Below are 18,425 nucleotides of genomic sequence, written 5' to 3'. Positions count from 1 at the left end.
TGTTACTTGGTCACGGTCACACAGTGAGCCAGCGGTAGAGCTGCTGATTCCCAGCTCTGGTGCTCCATCCACGAGGCCACAGCAGCCCCACGTTATTGGAAGAATGGGGTATGTTGAGCTGTTCCTGAGTACTCTCACTGCACGTCTGCAGTTTGCAGGCATGTTGCTGGAAGAATGCTAGGCTGAAGGTTGTCATGGCTGAAGGTTGTTCTCATTAGTATTGGTAGCTATCCCTTGGAGTGATTTTGTAATCATGGCATTGCTTTAGATTGCATGTGCTGCCCAATCGGGACGGACTGTAATCTAATCTGTTCCATCTCCGAGTACTAGGATCAAAAGTTAACTGGAGCACCAGTAAATTGGGAGGAACCCCGACTTCAGCGGTAGGGGATTATGCATGTGCTTCCACAGGCTGTTCTTCTCAGTATCACCATCCCCAAGCATTCAAAAACCATGAATTAGGCCTCCAAAAGCTAGAAGACTGGGTTTGAAATCTTTATGGATATTTTTTCCTTTTGTTTTCTGATTTCTGAGCCTTTAGGTTACACTCGGGTCGCATTCCAGGCTTTTTTCTAACTGAGGGCTAGAAACCTTTTTTTTTAATGTGGAGATTTTCAGTCATGTGAACCTGAGAGCTGAAGCTTTAAGAAAAACACCAAATATTGTGAAACTTGCAGTAAAATTGTCAGAGTTGGTAACCCCACCTTCTGTGGCAGTGAAACTGACCAAGATTGCTCAATGGCCTGCATGAAATGAACTTTTGGCCTCACTTCAGTTCTAATTGAACATTACAAAAACCGCACTTGAAGTTGGCTTTAATTAGCCTCCTCTAAGCAGAGGCACCAAAGATTAATAGACCTTGGACAATGTACTCTCCTTTCTGCCAAAGAGATGAATCCTCCAAGTCAGGGTTGAGCCACGGTTGGGGGACACTTGATGTTTCTGCTCTGGCTGTGCCCATTCTGTGGATAGGGCTGTGAAGCAAGCACCTCTCTGCATTAAATTCATTTAGAAACACCCTCCCCACCCCAAAAACCTAACTGGATAGTAGGATCATCTCTCTGCTCTTGCTGGCCCAGCTGGGGAAGCACTGAGAGCATCAGTCAGTGCAGACATAGCCTTCTGTTTTGGGGATTCCCTCAGTGGGATATCATCAGGATAATGTTAGGTCAGACTAGATGGTCCAGTGGTCCCCCCTCTGACCTTAAAATCTATGAATGTGAGAGCATGATACTCCTGGGATTCCCACAGTGTTACAAGTGGATCAGTAATTCCCCTGGTTCTGAGTACCAGTTAGTTTGGTCATCTGTCTCTCTTGTTGCTGTGGACTGGCCCAGTACAAGGAGATTAAAAGTGGTCCTTCTATTTCCCGCAACACAAAATACAGACTCCAAGATGCATGGTCTCTGAGGTGCTACCTTATTCTCCTATACTTAACTCCATGCTTTCTGAAGGTAGCAACCTTTTCCTAGATCTTGACCTGTGGTAATGTACCTGTAACCAATAGGGGTGAGCAAAACCATGAGACAAAAGCAAAAGGGCTTCTGTCTTGCAGTTGGAGTCTGTTGTCTTAACATCATATCACTGGGCTCAAACAGGTTAATGGGGTGACAGCTGGTGGATGGGTGGCATGACTGCAATCAGTGACTTGAGTGTTTGCAGCCTGTCTCATTACTCATTCTGAATCTGGATGTGCTGTAGGTCTGAGGCCCCCTCTCCTGAAACATCCAAGTCCACAGGACAGGGCTTCTCAGACTATTTTATGCTGTAGCTATAGGCCATGTCTTGATGAAGCGATTCTCTGGGGGGCCCTTTCCCTCCAGACCTGTGCCTTCCTGAGGGCAACTTGAGTCACTAGGACAGGATTAAAAAGAACAGATGAAAATAAACTCTCAGCAATGTGATGAGTGTGGCTGCTTGGCTACTTCCCTTGGTTTTGTGCATCTGTTTGTCTCTAGGAATTTACATATATTGCCTGTAGTCTCCATTATGCCATTCACTGCGGCCCCCTCCAGTTCTGGTGTTCAGATATTTGATCACTTGAATTTGACCCAGAGAAGCACCAGACAAAAAGAGGGAGCTGTCTGGTTTTTGTGTATTCATCAAACAAGCATTTGGAAATCCTGAGAGCCCTGATTTGGATTACAACTAGCAGAAAGCCTGGCTTTACTTCTTGAGGAATGCTTCATGACTGTGACAGAGCTCCACATATCATCTGAGAGTTGCTGTAATAAGGAAAAACTCTGAAGCCGTAAAATATTGGAGGGGGAGGGACCAACAGAGGTTCTGATAACTAAAGGTGGCTTGTGGGGTGGGGATTGAGATTAAATAATTGTTGTTGGTTCATCTCTTGGTCTGGCTCTGCATAACTTGTTTACTACTACTTGTTTACTATACTTGCTATTTGGTGTCTTGTAGAAAACGCTTCTTCTGTCTAGTGTGTGTAACCTGGCTCTGGTGCATACCAAGGTGTATGTTTGCACTTCCACCTATCAGCTGCTTTATTGCATAATATTTAAATACGTTTGACGATATTGTAATAGAAAACCTTCATTATAAATTTGTTATAATTACACTGATTCTGGGGTGGGAGGAGATGGTGTCAAGTTTTGTATTTAAACATTCCCTGTAAGGTAGATTGAGTTACATCAGTGATTTTAAATCAGTAAGTAGAAAGCCTCGATTAAAATGGATGATTTAAATCAACTTTTCCATTTGTATTTTATTTTCTAAAGAAAGGTGCTTCTCATTGGTTGACAATTGCTAACGCACGTTGATTTACAGTTAAATAGAGCCTTTACACTGGATTTGCTACATTTTTTGCCATCTAGGAGGGTATGCTATCACTAGAGCAAGTTTCCGTGATGGGTGGAGTCAAATACTAATAATTTGAGAACTGAGCCAATCACAGCTCAGGTAGGGGGAGACGCTATAAAATAGGAATATGAGATCACTCAGGTGGACTCAGCGGATGATATTGCTGAGATACAAGATGGTGTCTCCTGGAGTTAGAAGCCGGGTTCCAATGCCTGTAATGACTCTGGAAATCTCTTGCAACCAGTAGCACAACCCCTGGGTCCCCCAGAGGTTCAAGCCCTTAATACTGTACATGACCTATTGTGCTGTATTTATAAAACTCGACCTCCAAAGTTGGATGTTTTCCCTATGATTCTGTCTCTATGTAGAAAAGCAGCCTTTAATCCAAAGCTTTTTTTGATGGAGTCTCATGGATTCAGCATTCTTTTTATTTAACTATTTTGTACTAAACTCAAATTTCATTTTAAAAAATTATTTTTAAAAGAAAGTCATAATTAAATAACGTTGAAAAATTTCCAGTTTAAAATAAAATCATTGATTTTTATTTTTTTTTTAAATCCCTCTCTGCTGTGCAGAACTCAGATTGGCCTAAGAATGACTCGCTCGGCAGTGAAGACTCCCCCTAGCCCCAATGTTGCCTTTGTTCCAGATACAAACAGGTCTCAAATCTGAAGCTTCCAGTTGCATCCTTCCTAATATGCTTCTTTTTCCTTTGCAGGCGTGAATGACGGAAGTGCCCCCAACTGCAGCTAGTGACATAAACCTGCGTCTTCTCTGCCACGATGACATAGATGTAGTGAAACAGCTCTGCGGTGACTGGTTTCCAATAGAGTAAGTAACAGTCCTTTGTGGGGTGGGCGGGCCATGGAGAGACTGTCTGTAAACAATTGGCGTGAAAGTGCGGAGCTGAGAGCACAGGCAGGTACTGTGACAGCTGCCCCACAAGCCAATGTACCTCAGGCCTGGTCTACACTGGCAGTGTAAGTCAACATAATGCGGCTTACGTCAACCACATAAAGTATGCGTCTCCACTGGCATGTCAGTTCTGCCAACCTAAATCATGGTAAAATTCGACCACCTCTGCAAGTGGCGTAGTGCTGAAGTCAAATTCTATGGGTCGAATGAGTATCAGTGTAGGCAGAGCGCAACGTAAATCAATGTCATTGGCCTCCAGGAGGTGTCCCATAATGCTCTGTTGTGACCACTCTGGACATTCGCAGTCTGCTGCACCACAGCCACCTGCATAGGAAACAGTCCCTCCCCTGAAGCCCCAGGAAATTTTGAATTCCCATTTCTTGTTTGGCCAGCGTGGAGAGAGCTTTGTAGCTGAACTGGTCATGGCGACTGCACGCCTCAAACGCACTCCAGCATGGAGTCGACCTGAGGTGTTGGATCTCATCAGCCTATGGGGCAAAGAGTCTGTTCTGGCTCAGCATCAAGCCAGCAAAAGAAATTTAGATATCTACGAGAAGATATCGCATGACATGGTGGAGAAGGGCCAGAACAGGGATGGTCAGCAGGGCCACGTTAAAATCAAAGAGCTGAGGCAGGCATATCAGAAAACTAGGAAGGCGAACAGTCGTTCTGGCTCATCACCGAAGACGTGCCACTTTTATGAGGAGCTGCATGCGATTCTTGGCGGTGACCCCACCACTGTGCCACCATGCAGCTTTAATACCTCAGAAGAATCCCAGTCCAGGATGAAAGAGGACGACTCGGGGGATGAGGAAAACAGGGCAGGAGAGCAGGGTATTCATTCTCCCTGAGAGCCAGGACCTGTTCGTTACCCCAGAGCAGCCCAACTGGATGCAGGACAGCATTACTGACCGAGATGCTGGGGAAGGCACATCTGGTGAGTGTGTATAGCAAATCGCATTTCTGTGATTGTCCCCAGTCCAGCTTCTTATTTATGGGAAAAATGGCATTTGTGTTTTTGTGGGGATGGGCTTTTTGGGTGTTGGTCCACTGAAGAAGAGGGTTACCCCTGGAACAGACTATTTATGTGCACAGAGATGCTCCAAGAATCCTCCATGGATATCTCCAGGAAACTTTTGTGTACATACTCTGCAATCCTTTGCAGAAGGTTTCTGGGGAGGGCAGTCTTATTTCTTCCGCACAGTAGGACATTTTCCCCTGCCTCTCTGCTATTAAATGAGCAGGCATCAGTGCGGAACACAGCATAGCAGCATAAGGGCCAGGCCCGTACCCCAATGCATGCAACAAATCTTCCCTTTCCGCCTGTGCTACCCTCAGGGGACTGATATCACACATGGTCACCTAGGGAAGATGGTGCAAGTTTACACTACCTGACCAATATAGTCACTGCGTGTTATTCCCCTGCCGTGGACAGTGTCGTGGGCCCCAACACAGACCATTCCAAGCCATGATGCTGTTGGCGTGGGGTCCGGGAATGGGCGCCCCAGTGTTTTTTTCCAGCTACACTTCACCCACACCCTCCTCCAATCCCTTTGGACCACCTCCTCCCAAACCGGTCTTTGGGATAGTAAAGGGGAGCCCAATGATCCTTCTCCTCGGTTAAGTGTGGATTGGGGAATTTAGTGCTACAGAGACTTTCCTATAATGGATGAAAGGGGCCCCTTATTTACCATGGCTGGAACGCCACTCCGACCTGTGTAATAGGTAGTGATTGGTTTGTGGGTCTGTCTTTGCCTTGTGAATATGAAAGGGAGTTCTTGTTACATTGTAACATTTCTTTTTGTCCATGGGGTCAGCTAACAATGGCAACTTTCCGCTTTGCTTGCCTTACAGTGGACACCTCGGCCTTCACCCCAGCTTCTATACCTGCAGAGCACCTTTCCCACATTAGAAAGTGGGGAAAAATCCCCTCCAGATGACGTGTTCAATGAACTAATGAACGCCTCCGTGGCTGCTGACACAGAGCTCAGAGCCTGGAGGATATCATTGTCAGAGAAACTAAACATGGACGTGGAAAACCAAAAATCAGCGCAGGAGCGTGCAATGCAACAGCGGATGTTGCGTATTATGAGGGTTCAGTCTGACATGCTGAAGCGTCTAGTAGAGCTCCAGGAAGAGCAGCAGCAGGACAGACTCCCTCTGCAGCCCCTCCAAAACACTCAAACAAGCTGTTCCGTACCAGCCCCCACCCCCAAGCACTCTTGGAGGAGGTTGAGCAGGGTGCAGTATGTGCTCCACTCCATGCTAGTGGAGGGGAGCAGAAAGAGGTGACTGTCTCTTTAAGAACTGGGAATGTGTGTGCTTTGTTGTTTGCACAGTCACACTTTGCTCTGGATGCCCAAGCAGCCTTATGAGAATGTTAAATTATTTTCCTTCCCCCCACTGTAATGGGTCACCAATAAAACTGTACTGCTTTTACAAAACATTACTCTTTATTCATTGAGAGCGTGGGGATTGTCGGTGGGGAGGGGACCGATGGTGTGAGGGTGGGAGATGGGAAGGGAAGGCACAGCACTGAGACGTACATTACTGCGGTTCATTGCAAAAATGGGTTTTCAATGCTTCCCTGTGGCGCAGCACTCCACGGTTGGCTCTCAGTGTAGTAATGGAATCTGGCTGCTCAAAATTTGCAGCCAGCTGTTCAGCCTCCCCGACCCAACCCTGTGGGAACTTTTCCCACTTGTTTCACACACATTATGGAGCACACAGCTGGCAGAGATAACAGTGGGAATGTTGCGTTCACGGAGACCTAACCTAATGAGCAAACTGTGCCATATTGCCTTTAAGCAGCTAAATGCACATTCCACCACCATTCTGTACTTTCTAAGTGTATTATTGAAACGCTCCTTCTCGTTGTCCAGATGCCTGGTGCAGGGCTTCACTAGCCAGGGGAGCAAGAGGTAGGCAGGATCCCCCAGGATCACTATTGGCATTTCAACATCGCCAATATTTATTTTTTGATCAGGGAAGAAAGTGCCCACCTGCATCTTTTTTAACAGATCTGAGTTCCTAAAGATGCATGCATCATGCACCTTTCCAGACCACCCCACATTGATGTCGGTAAAACGTCCCTTGTGATCATCAAGGGCCTGCAACACCATTGAGAAATATCCCTTTCAGTTTATGTACTCTGTGGCAAGGTGGTCCAGTGCTAAGATAAGGATATGAATGCCATCTATTGCCCCGCCACAGTTTGGGAACCCCATTGTGGCAAACCCAACCACTATGTCCTTCACGTTTCCCAAAGTCACCACTCTTAGCAAAAGTCTATTAATGACCTGGCACACTTGCATTACAGCAGCTCCCACGGTGGATTTACTGACTCCAAATTGATTCCCGACTGACCAGTAGCAGTCTGGGGTTGCTAGCTTACACAGAGCGATGGCCACTTGCTTCTCCGCTGTCAGAGAAGGTCTCAAGCAAGTATTCATGCGTTTCAGGGCTGGGGACAGCGCTGCGCAAAGTTCAGTGAAAGTGGCCTTTCGCATACGAAAGTTCTGCAGCCACTGCTCATCATCCCACATCTTCATAACGATGCGATCCCACCAGTCTGTGCTTGTTTCCTGGGCCCAGAACCGGCACTCCACCCACAGAAGATATTTGCTGCAGACTGTCACGCAACAGGAATTGTTTCGCTCTATGGCTTATGGCAGGGCAGCTTCAGTAACATGGCAATTTTCTGCACTGCAGCTCCTGTCTTGGCCTTGAAAATACTGCAGGATAAGTCGTGAGGTGTTTGTGATGCTCACAGTGATTGTGCACAGCTGAGCGGGCTCCATGCCTCTCCGGCAGTGGCATGCGCGCGGAAGAGATGGGTTTGGAAAAATGGTGCGAAAAAACATTCGTCTCTTTGTTTTGGACGGGGGGAGCACGTTACATCATAGGAAGAAAACAACCTTCCCAAAAGGCACTGTGGGATAGCTATCCATGGTGCACTACTCTGATTATCGATGCAAGCACAGCTGATAGAAACACAAACTCCTGACGCAATGCATGTGGTGTGATCACGCGCCTCCGACTTCGTAAATTCAGCAGGTGAAAGGCAACTGAAATTAAATCGACTTCACTCTGCAGTGTAGACATATCCTCAGTCCTGATCTTCCCCAACTGCCAGTCTAGTCCTGCCTCGTCTACACAGCCCTGCCAGTGGGCCATCAGTATTCAGAAGGACTTGAGAGAATAAACAGCAGGAGCAGATAAACTCTTATATTTCTTCAGCATCACATCCTAAAGAATCCCAAAGCCCTCACAGAATGAACTGTGTGCATCTTACAATGAACTTCATAATAAAGGGGGGAAATCTTGGAGGAGGCTGCTCCTTTTTTCATTAAGAGAATACTTGGCGTGGGGTGGGGGGGGAAGTCATGTTTCCACAAGAAACGATGAAATCCTTGTCAGATAGGTTACTGGTAGTATAGAATGAAATTAGCCAAGCTGGGATGTGGTCCAGACACCCTTATTAAAAAGTGCCGTGGGATCTTTAATGGTTATATGTGTAGGACTTAGTTTTAACTCCATCCAAAAGAGACTCCCTCCAGCGGCAAAGCTTCCTAGCTTGGAGATCTACTGACTCTTCTACAAGCGTGCTGCCTACTAGACTGTCAACACCTCTGCCTGCAGTCTGAGTGCTTACTGCAGGACTCCCACTGAAGTCTTATTCTGGCACAACTTGTGCTGTAATCCTACCAGATTCCTGACTGTTGTAGACTCATGGCCCCGTTTGAAATGCTGTGTTCCCAAAGCATTCCTGGCTATTGTGTTTCTTTTCTTCCCAGGTACCCTGATTCATGGTATCAGGACATCACTTCCAACAAGAAGTTCTTTTCCCTTGGAGCCACTTACAGAGGCACCATCGTGGGAATGATAGTAGCTGAGATAAAGAGCAGAACAAAAGTGCATAAAGAGGTAGGCAAGCCATAGTCTAAGATGAGTTGTGCGCACATCCCCCCAATGGGACTTATTTCTTGCCTTGCTTGGCTACTTGTGAGCAGTCAAAAGACGAAGAATGCAGAGACTTTTAACTTCGGGGGAAAAAAAAGTGCTAATGAGATATCAAGAGACAGTTGGCAAGTGCACTTTATCTGTAATTGCACTTTCTCATGTTCTGCTGTACACCGTTTGTGACAGTAATGGACTCTTGGAAATAGGAGACTTTACTGCAGTGCTGCTTCTGCTATAAGCCATTGGCAGTTGAGGGGGCTTATCCCCTTGCAGGAGGTTCTTGTAACTGTGCAGGATGAGGCCCTAAAACGTTTATCTGAACATAACCAGGATGTGTGGTATGAGCACAGTGGTGTTGCTGTGTAAACCTTCTGTTTTACACCTCATGACCTTTGTGTTAAGAGCACATCTCCTCTAAAAAGGGTCCTTTAAAGGCCCCTTCTTGTCCTGCTCCCTGTGTGTATTCAGCATCATATATGTTCATGCTGTTGTCTAAACTGGGTCTTTACTATTTTTAGTCAAAGGGCACCTGTCACGAGTGTTTAATTCCTGCAGAACCTAAGCTTTCCTCTTTTAATGAAACAGTCAACTTTCCAAACGTGAATCAGGTGTAACCAGTGCAGTGCTATTTTCCTAGATCTGCAGAGAGCTCTGGTGCTAGTGAGAAGAGACAGAGAGAGCAGTTGAGGAAGGGAAAGAGAGCTTAGGAGGAGAGGGGAAAAAGGACAGACACTGAAGACCATGGATACACCAGAATCTATTGTAGAGGAGAAATTGGGAAGGAAAAGATCAAACAAAATCAAGGGAGCTGGCAATGAGTGTAGGGGATTTTAAGGCTTTACATAAAGTTGATTGACGGTATGTTATAACTAAATATAACACAGTAACCCAGTGCACAGCTATTCTTATCCTTCAAAATATCTAGGAGCATATGGTGGCCCTGGTTGTTTCCTGTCCTGGCTGGCTTAGTCCTTGGGTTAGGAGATGTCAGCTAAATTTTTCAAGACCTTTTATTGTGCACGACCAGCAGTTCGTTTTACTAAGCTCCACTTGGTTACACCTGTGCAAATCCCATTGAAGGCTGTGATGTTGCTGAGGGCATAACGTGGCCTGTAGAACATGTATTACAGTTTATGTATAAGAAAGAGGATCCCATCTTGACTCAGCCATTTGCAGAAGCTGGGAGTGGATGACAGGGCATGGGTCACCGCTGTCAGAAGACAGGATACTGGGCTAGATGGACCATTGGTCTGACCCAGTGTGGCTGTTCTTATGCAGGGTTGGCAGAAAAAAGCAAATTCTAGCTAGTAAACTGCTGACATTTGATCTGGACGCTCAAACATGGAATCCCCCCAATGCCATGTTAACACCTTTCACTGAACATTAAACCAATGCATTTAATTAACAGTTAATTATGTGAGACATGAAGGGAACTGATTACTTTTGCTATCCCCCAGACTGGAAGGAAATATGAAAATAGCAACTCCTCCCTCAGCCCAAACAGATTCTCCTCTTTTCCTCCATTTAGGGGACTGTGTTTATCTCTTTATTTCCAATAGCTCCATAAAGGCAGCTGGGATAAGAAAAGTATTGTCAATAGGCGCTTGCTTTGCTTTGACATAATACACTATGCTATACAGAGGTTCACGCATGTATCCCACTAAATGTTTTGTCATGTCTACTCAGGATGGAGATATCCTAGCTTCCAATTTTCCTGTTGATACTCAAGTTGCTTACATTTTAAGTCTAGGAGTGGTGAAAGAATTTAGAAAACATGGAATAGGTAAGAACATTCTAAATAACTTTTCTGCGTCTGTTGCTTAGCATCAATCCATTGTGTGGTTTATTTACCCCCTACTAACTCATGTTTAAGGGTAGCTCTATGGGTGAGAGAACAAGGGGGATTTGAGAAATAGCATAATGATGTGGATCAGAATATGTCCATCAGAGGAGTGCAGTGATCAGTTTGAACCCCAGCTTACAGCACAACAATTTCACTGCCATGGGAAAATCTTAAAGTAGAAAATGTCTTACCCCTTTGATGTGGCAGGATATATGCTTCAAGGCCAGATAAAACACACTTCAAGTGATTTGTACATGTGCATGCCACTCTTGGTGTTATGCGTGCCCTGTGCACAGCTTTTGGAAACTTTCCCTCAGCAGTACCCGTTGGGGCAGCTCGAGCTCCCCCTGTTGCCACTCACTCCTGCGTGCTGGTATAAAGGGGGGAGCTGCTCTAACACTCCTCAGTTCCTTCTTACCGCCCATGACAGTTGCTAAAGCAAGACAAATAGATTCCAACAAGTTGTCTCAGCATGTTATAGTTGTGTATATAGTTACCTGTTTGCATAGGTTTTAGTGTTAGAACTTTCACTAACCAAATGAGAGGGCTGCTGCTCTGTGTAATGCTGCTCTTCCTTCCTTTGATAGGTTCCCTCTTACTTGAAAGCTTGAAGGATCACATATCAACAACTGCCCAAGACCACTGTAAAGCCATCTACTTACATGTCCTCACCACCAACAATACGGCAATTAACTTCTATGAAAATAGAGACTTTAAACAGCACCACTACCTGCCCTATTATTATTCCATCAGAGGGGTCCTCAAAGACGGGTTTACCTACGTTCTATACATCAATGGTGGACATCCTCCTTGGACAATCTTATATCCTTTGCCTTGGGTTTGATTAGCTGTGGAATGAGATAACCAGACACGTGGTATTTGGGGTAAAACACATCCTGCAAAGCAAATCTGTTTGCATTTGGAGACTGATCCCAATTTAGCGATGGCCTTCACTGAACTGGATTCCTTACTTTCCAAAGGAGATTTGGATTGTGTCTAGCATATTCATGCCCAACTTCAAGTCCTGTGGGATCCATTCAGTAGAACAGTACATGTCCCTTGTGGGGTAGGAGTATATGTCTTGTCTGAGTTGCGTGACTGCTGCTAATGAGAGTGTTTGGCTAAGACTAGGTGTGGTATGGATGGGCACTGTGCAAAACTTCCTCAGCACAGCTCTGCTGAAGGCACTTTAGCCAAGACCTGCAGCTCTTCCCCCTGCTATTCCAGTCCTGTGCTCCTCACACGACACTGTCCCTGTATGTTAGGATTTGTGTACACTACAAATGCTTTGCTGGCATAACTGTGCCAGCAGGGTCCCCTAGTGGGGATGGAGCATAAACTGACAGTTGTTCTGCCAGCATAGCTGTAGCACCTCCCCGACCAACCTTAGCTATGCTGACAGAAGCACCCTTCAGTCAGCATAATTTGTCTACACTGGGGGATTTGCCAGCATTGCTGTGCTGGCTAGAGGGTGTCATTTTCCTGCCCCTCCACACACCCCCACACCCACCCACCCTCCTACCTGCTGTGCTAGCAACACTTAGTAGCCAAAGCCTTAATCCTAACCTACAGCATCATCTTCCGATCCAGTCTTGGCTTCAAGCTTGAGCAGAAACTTCTCCACTGTGTGGTGGCTTTGACCAGGTGCTTTCCAAACTGTTTCACTTCTGACAGAATTGGGGACTTGAAGGCCGGTCTTGGAGATGATGGGCTAGTGGACTTTTCTCCTCCTATCCAAAGAAGACAGGCAGCGTCTGCCCCTTTTGTTGGGTAGATCAGAAACTTGTTAACCGTTGTAAGTCATGCAGAGTGGAACCTTCTCAATGCTAATGGCATGATGGGCTCCAAATGCAGCTGGAGGCACGCTAGTCAGTAGGGTAACTTATTCCACCCTTCTGAACAGCCCTAAGGATTGACTCCTCAGGGAGGCAGGGTGGGTACAGATTTTACAGAGATGCCAAACTAAATTATGTTATGCTTCAGGTCAGTCAGTGAGCTTAAAGAAGTCCCTTCTCCCTGACCCCTTAATGGTAACTGTGTAAAGCTGTATCTGAGCAATCGAAATGTCTCTGCAGCCGGATTGCTGTGGAGTGAAAGGGACACTAGTGGGTATTCAGCTAAAGCACAGAATGTTCCCAGTATGTCCTGCTTTTCTTACTGTGCAGTCCCGCCTGGTTTTTGTAACTGGGCAGTTAGTTCGATATGCAGGACAGGTAACTGGTCAGTGCTGCTCTCATTACCTAATGTTGTCCAGTACAATGTTCTGTTGTCCTTAACTGAGGCCCACTGACTACCTACAGCACATTGGCTCAACGCTTGCCGGCCTGAGCCCATGTTCGATTCCTCACAGGATCTACCGCCAAGCCCAGAGCCTCCTCCGCAGCCTGCTGCCATGGTCTGGCATTTCCGCAAAGAGTGGCATTGAATACAGCCGGGCCACGTGACCCAGTCAAAAGATGTCAGAAAAGCGAGAGGTAGGCAGCTGTGAGTGGTGTTTACCTTCTCTCTGGAGCCCTGCAGTGCAACAAGCCAGTGGCATAACAGCCCCACTGTACACCTGGGGCAAGAGAGGCAGGATGCTAAAGCAAGGGCCTCTGCGACATAGACTATGCAGCTCAGTGTGCAATTCAGCCTCTTGGAAACGGCTGGAGCCAAACTTCTGTGTGAGCCGCACTCCGGGCTCCCTCTGTGTGTTGCTGAACACTGATAGCTATTTCATCTTGCCTCTTTTGTTGCTGGTTTTACTCCTGCTACAGTTGATGGCAGAATGCCCATTGTCTTAAGGCGCATATGTGCGCACACCCCCCAGAATTAATGATATAATTAATTTGAGCCCCAAGAATGTTGTTAAAAGCAACCTCCCACTGCTGTAGGTGACCCCTTTCCTTGATCTTTTAGAGCAGCTGAGGTGGGCCCTGAGCATTTGAGAATGTCCCCTCCCCCCCAGTCCTGCAGGGTCTGGAAATCAGAGTAGTAAACTACCCATTCAACTCCCACTGGATCAGATGTGCAAGGTCCAAGTGACTTGGACTATAAGCTCTTACGGGTAGGGCATTGTAAAGCACACCGTCTGTCCTGTCCCTCTGTGTAGAAGTATTCAGCCCTTCCATGGTTTTCAGACAGCTGTTTTCTTGTCTTTAATAGGATCATTCTTCCTTTTATCTCCTGAATCATCTGGCTCTGCACTGATTCCACTGATTCTGGCTTCCCTTCAACAACCCAGCCTCTTACAATTGACCCCTCATCCATGGATTGACTGAGATTTGGCAGACCCTATTCTTGACTTGCTGCAGCCCTGATTTGCCATCCTCTCGGCCAAAAGTCCCAGGGAATCCTGTGAAGATCGACAGCCATTGCTCTCTTTTAAAGGGTATCACTGTGCTGTGGGCAAGTGGCCCTTCCTATTACAGCTCTGTGTGCATATTACACATCCCCTCCCCTGCCTCTCCCCTCACCTCCGGCCAGTTCTTACATAGATGCACGTAGTTGTGTGCGAGATGCATAAGGATGCAGTCTAACGATGGAACATGCACTGACCAACCTGGTTAGAGCCCACAATACAGCGGAGGGCCAGTGCTGTGGCTAGAAGTAGGTCAGCCGTGTCCTCTCGGTCCAAGCGCAGGTGGGAATGGGGCGCGCATCTCTTGTGCTCCCATGGTCCTGCTGATGAGTCTGTTGCTGCTGGTAACACTCCTTCCCACTCACAGGAAGGAAACTGCTGCTGAGATGCCCAGGGATAGTCACCATGCCATGACTTAAAAAGAAGCATCTGATTCATGATGCGCTAAAGTAGAAGACAGGGATGAAATAGTTGTTTCATAGTGAAATATAGATACACTGTGTAGATCCTTCTGCCTTGAGTCTGAGCTACAGCTCACCAGGATAGGATGGGGGAGATGTATTCCTGTGGTTGGAGCCCTGGAGGAGAGAGTGAGCCACCTCCGTTCCCTCACACTGTATCGCCTGTGGAACCGGAGTTAACCTGCAGGATGTTTAGGGACAAGATCTGTGCACAGGTTGCTGCTTTTGAAGACAATGAGCTGGTGCCCTACTTGTGTTTGTAGAAGCTGCAGGCTCTGAAAGGTGCATGTGGGGGGTGCGCTGATGGGCAGCCTCGCTGGGGCCATGGCAGGCATCTGGTATCGACATCCCAATGGAGGCTGCAATGTGGCTGTGTCAACAGTGAAATACTTGTATTGTGCAAACAAAGATCTTGTGCAGAACACAAGTCTCCTCATGTGGAGCTTACCAGACACTGGCTTTCCCAATGGGCCGAAGGTCCCAGACCCTCCCCACGTATTGCATTCATGTGCGAAAAGACCCCAAAGCCACAGGAAGAGCACCTGATTGCTAGCATGACGTTGGAATAGTGCTGTCCCCTGGCTCAGCTAGAGGGAGCCTCTAGGACTGTGCAAAGCATATAGTGTGGGTAAATGCCTGGCCTCCTTCCAGCAACTGGACCCACGCCCTTTCTTCCCCTGGCAGAATCTGTGCCTTCTCTCTGCACTGCATCCCCATCCACACGATCTTGTGCCCACTTTGAAACTGGGAGTTGGCAGAGGAAATCTTAAACTAACGCTGGTGTGTTGTCTCCTGCTGCTGGCAGGCAGCACGGTGCTAAAATTGTGGCCCTAGAAAGTTACTGTGGAGACTGGGAACGTCAGGGTCTTACAGCACAAAGTTGGCCTCTTAAAGTAACTTCAGTCTGATGGAAGAATCAGCCTCCAGGTGTCACTTCAACACAAGTCAGAGTGTAACTAGAGGATTATCATCTCCTCGCTATTACCATGCCAGCTGATACCTAAGGAGGGTGGGAATAGCTTCCTGCCTTGTCACAGGCTTCTGCCTGGCACTGCCAGCATCCCAGACCAAGGGCAGTCTTGGCGATCCCCCTTTTAACCCAGAATGTCTGCTTCCAGTCCAGCTTGTGCTTTGTAACCCTGCCCCATTTCATGTGGAGCCAAGCCCAGGAAGCTTTTTCACTCAGGCCCTGGGATGCTGCTGTGTATCTTGCCTTGAGGCGGCAGCGGGAACCATTGTTGAGGGTGCTGTTCATTTCTCAGCTCAGCAGGGTCCTCGGCTTCATTTGTTCTGTTGCTGGAATAGATGGTTTAATCACAAAGGAGACGGTTTGTCAGTCAAAGCACTAGAATGATAGTGGGTAGGAATAGCTGGGATTTCCCTGCTGGAGAGCTGGTGCAGACGTACAGACTGCTGCTCTGCAGTGGGGAGATGGCTGAGCTTCAGAATGGGCTCTTCACTTTGTGTGGGCTGAAGGAAGCTAATGATTCACTGAAGGGAGGGAGCCTCTAGGGGAAACTGGGGGAGGGGTGGTGTTGGGACCATGCAGCCTTTGCTGTGTGTCTTATTCAGTATAGTGAGGGAGGCAGAGCACCTGCCTGAGAGAGAGCTGTGACTGACCAGCATGGGCTGTGCCCAGAGTTGTGTGGGGGAAACTATTCCCCCATTCTCAGTGGGGGGGAGATCTAGACAGTGTCACCCAGTGATCTCTTCAGGCTCTGCAATGGCATGACCTTCACCCACCCAGACTGAGGATCAGCCCCCCCTCTCCCTCTATTGCTCTGCTTAGTTTTGTGCCTGTACTTTATTTCTGTCAGGTCTTTCAGCTGGGGCGACCTTCTCTTGCACAGAAGTTGCCTCCCAGGGAAGAGTGGGTTCTCTGCAAATGTACATGTACTCCCTGTTCTCTAGCTAGGGCCACTCTACCCCAGCAGCCTGGCCAAGATGACAGGCCTCTCCTCGTGATGCTGAAATATCCTCAATCTGGTAGCTGGTCAGGAGGGGACCGTTAAGTAGCTTAGATGTAGGCTTTTAAAAGGGCTGCTCTGAGCCAAGCCTGTTTCCTGGGGACTGGCCAACACACATCAGACTTGTTCTTCCATCTCCTTGTTTTTCTCGTTTCCCTGGCACGGCTGCCTGGCACTGATAGCAGTGTGCTCTGTGTTTGGGTTGTGGGAAGGAAGAATTGTTTCCTAATCATCCAAGGGAAACTTTTAGCAAATTTTGATCAGTGTAAAGTTCTAGCCCTCTGAACACTATTGAGGGAGAGGTGGTTACTAACCAGTGCACATGCTGGCTATTCTGTTTGCTGTGTTCTGCGGCGCTGGGCTGGAACCTAACCAGGAGTAGTGGCCCGGTTTTGTTGCTGATGTGCATTAGGGGGAGCCAAAAGCAGTTGTCCACAGCACTGATCACAGAGAGGAGTGGTCCCAGTATTCATTATACTCAGCTTCTGGGCCCCATGAGATGTTACGGGCACATCCCTGTGCTAAAGGGCAGGAGAGTCTCCATCAGATCCTGCCCAGTCGAGGTCTCCAGGCTCTGCCTAACCTATAGAAGCCTGGGATTTCCTTTCCCCTCAGTGCCCACCTGCTATTCATGCCAAGAAATGCCATCCTGCTTCCCCTGTTGGATCGATGCTGTCGGTTGCATTGGGGCTAAGAGAGCAAGGAGACTGGAGAACTCTGTAATAGACTGAGCCTGCTCTCTGTGCAGTTAGGAGAGGGTGAAATGCAGCCTCCTGCTGATTGCTATGAGACTTGTATGGCTCCTGGTTGGGCCTGAGTGGAATCTCTCTAGCTTCTGTGATCAGGAGGTGGAGGAAACCTGGATATCTTAGGACTGATGGGCTTTTCTGGGTGAGAAGCTATCGTGTGGAACCTTCCATATTCACCCCCTTGCCCTGTCCCAACGCACATGTCCTAGTATTGTATTTTTAATGAAGTGCAGGGCCACCTGGCTGTGTCAGCCTGCTCTTATACACACATAGGAACCGTAAGGAGGTTGAGGGGAGTGTAGCTCCTGCACTAGCATATGCCACAGAGAAACAGGTTCTCTTAAAATATACACTAGCTGCTAGTAAGATCACCAACAATCCTTCAGTCGCGTGATGCCACAAGGACACTCAGACACAGAATCTGATTGGTTAGAACTCCGTTACAGACCCTTCCTGGGGAGTCCTCACTATTCATAATCTATGTAATGGATGGCTTTATTCTCAGTGCTTTTAGATGGGGCCTGTTGGTTCTTCCCTGATGGAAAAAGCACTGAGCTGTCCCCTCTGTGCCGGTGAGATCTTCCCAGGCAGAGCAGACCTTGACAATCTTTGCTTTGTCCATAGCCTCTGCCAGAATGGCTGGAAGGATTTGCCAATTGAAACTGTTCCTAGTTAAGCTGTATGGAGGCTTCTAGATGTGAAATGAATTATAGGAGCACCTGCTCAAGCCCGGCCCAAGCAGAGTTAGCCAGATGCTGTGTTTGAGTTTTCAATCATGTTTTGTACACTGCAGTATTATGGCTGTGGTGTGTTATTTACAGAGGACAGTGACTATACCAATGTAAATGACCCTTGATCTAGTGGCTTCAGACAGATTCAGCCTCAGAGAGGCTGTGGTATCTCTCAAGGCGTCTCAACCTAATTTTCAGTAAACTTTTTTTCTTATGTAGCTTTTTTTTTTTTTTTTTTTTAAATGTGGGTTTAAGTGTGCTTGAGGATTTATTTAGTCGCTACAGCTGCTTCGGTATGCATTGGGTTTGTTTTCCTTGCACTTTTTAATGTCTCTCTGAAATGGCTGTGCAATAAGGAATCTGTATTTCTTCCCTGGGTTTGAACTTTTACAACTGTTTTGTATCCATGCCTGCTGCATATTCTAACCCCCCAATGCTACAGCAGTGGAGTGGGTCCACAGGGGACGAGCAACTTGTCCTACCAGCTATGCCCCCTTCATAAATTCTGCCCTTGTTGCAAAGGTGTGTCAACCATCCATCACCCCTCACACCCCCCTGTACCCTCTTATTTATTGAAGAGCATATAGCTGCCCAACAGCCCGTCTCTCTAAATGTCTTCAATTAAAAGGATTTTTTCTTT

The 18,425-nt window shown here is 47.2% G+C and overlaps 1 protein-coding gene across 1 annotated transcript in view; it reads left to right on the top strand.

Annotated features, from left to right (window-relative positions):
* NAA60 (N-alpha-acetyltransferase 60, NatF catalytic subunit) overlaps positions 1-18,425 on the top strand; it is a 29,851-nt gene extending 11,426 nt beyond the window's left edge. Inside the window, exons 2-7 of the mRNA XM_067551150.1 lie at positions 3,536-3,648; positions 8,529-8,658; positions 10,381-10,477; positions 11,125-11,359; positions 12,825-13,011; positions 13,682-18,425. Of these exons, the coding sequence (XP_067407251.1) occupies positions 3,542-3,648; positions 8,529-8,658; positions 10,381-10,477; positions 11,125-11,359; positions 12,825-12,981 (726 nt within the window). The 5' untranslated portion in view covers positions 3,536-3,541 and the 3' untranslated portion in view covers positions 12,982-13,011; positions 13,682-18,425. The remainder of the gene's footprint in view (positions 1-3,535; positions 3,649-8,528; positions 8,659-10,380; positions 10,478-11,124; positions 11,360-12,824; positions 13,012-13,681) is intronic.

This window comes from Emydura macquarii, unplaced genomic scaffold (genome assembly GCF_026122565.2).
Source record: "Emydura macquarii macquarii isolate MOO-44397 ecotype Brisbane River unplaced genomic scaffold, CSIRO-AGI_Emac_v2 contig_1348, whole genome shotgun sequence".
Taxonomy (NCBI): Eukaryota; Metazoa; Chordata; order Testudines; family Chelidae; genus Emydura; species Emydura macquarii.
The sequence above is the reverse complement of the archived record's forward strand: the minus strand, read 5'-3'. Positions and strand labels throughout refer to the sequence as shown.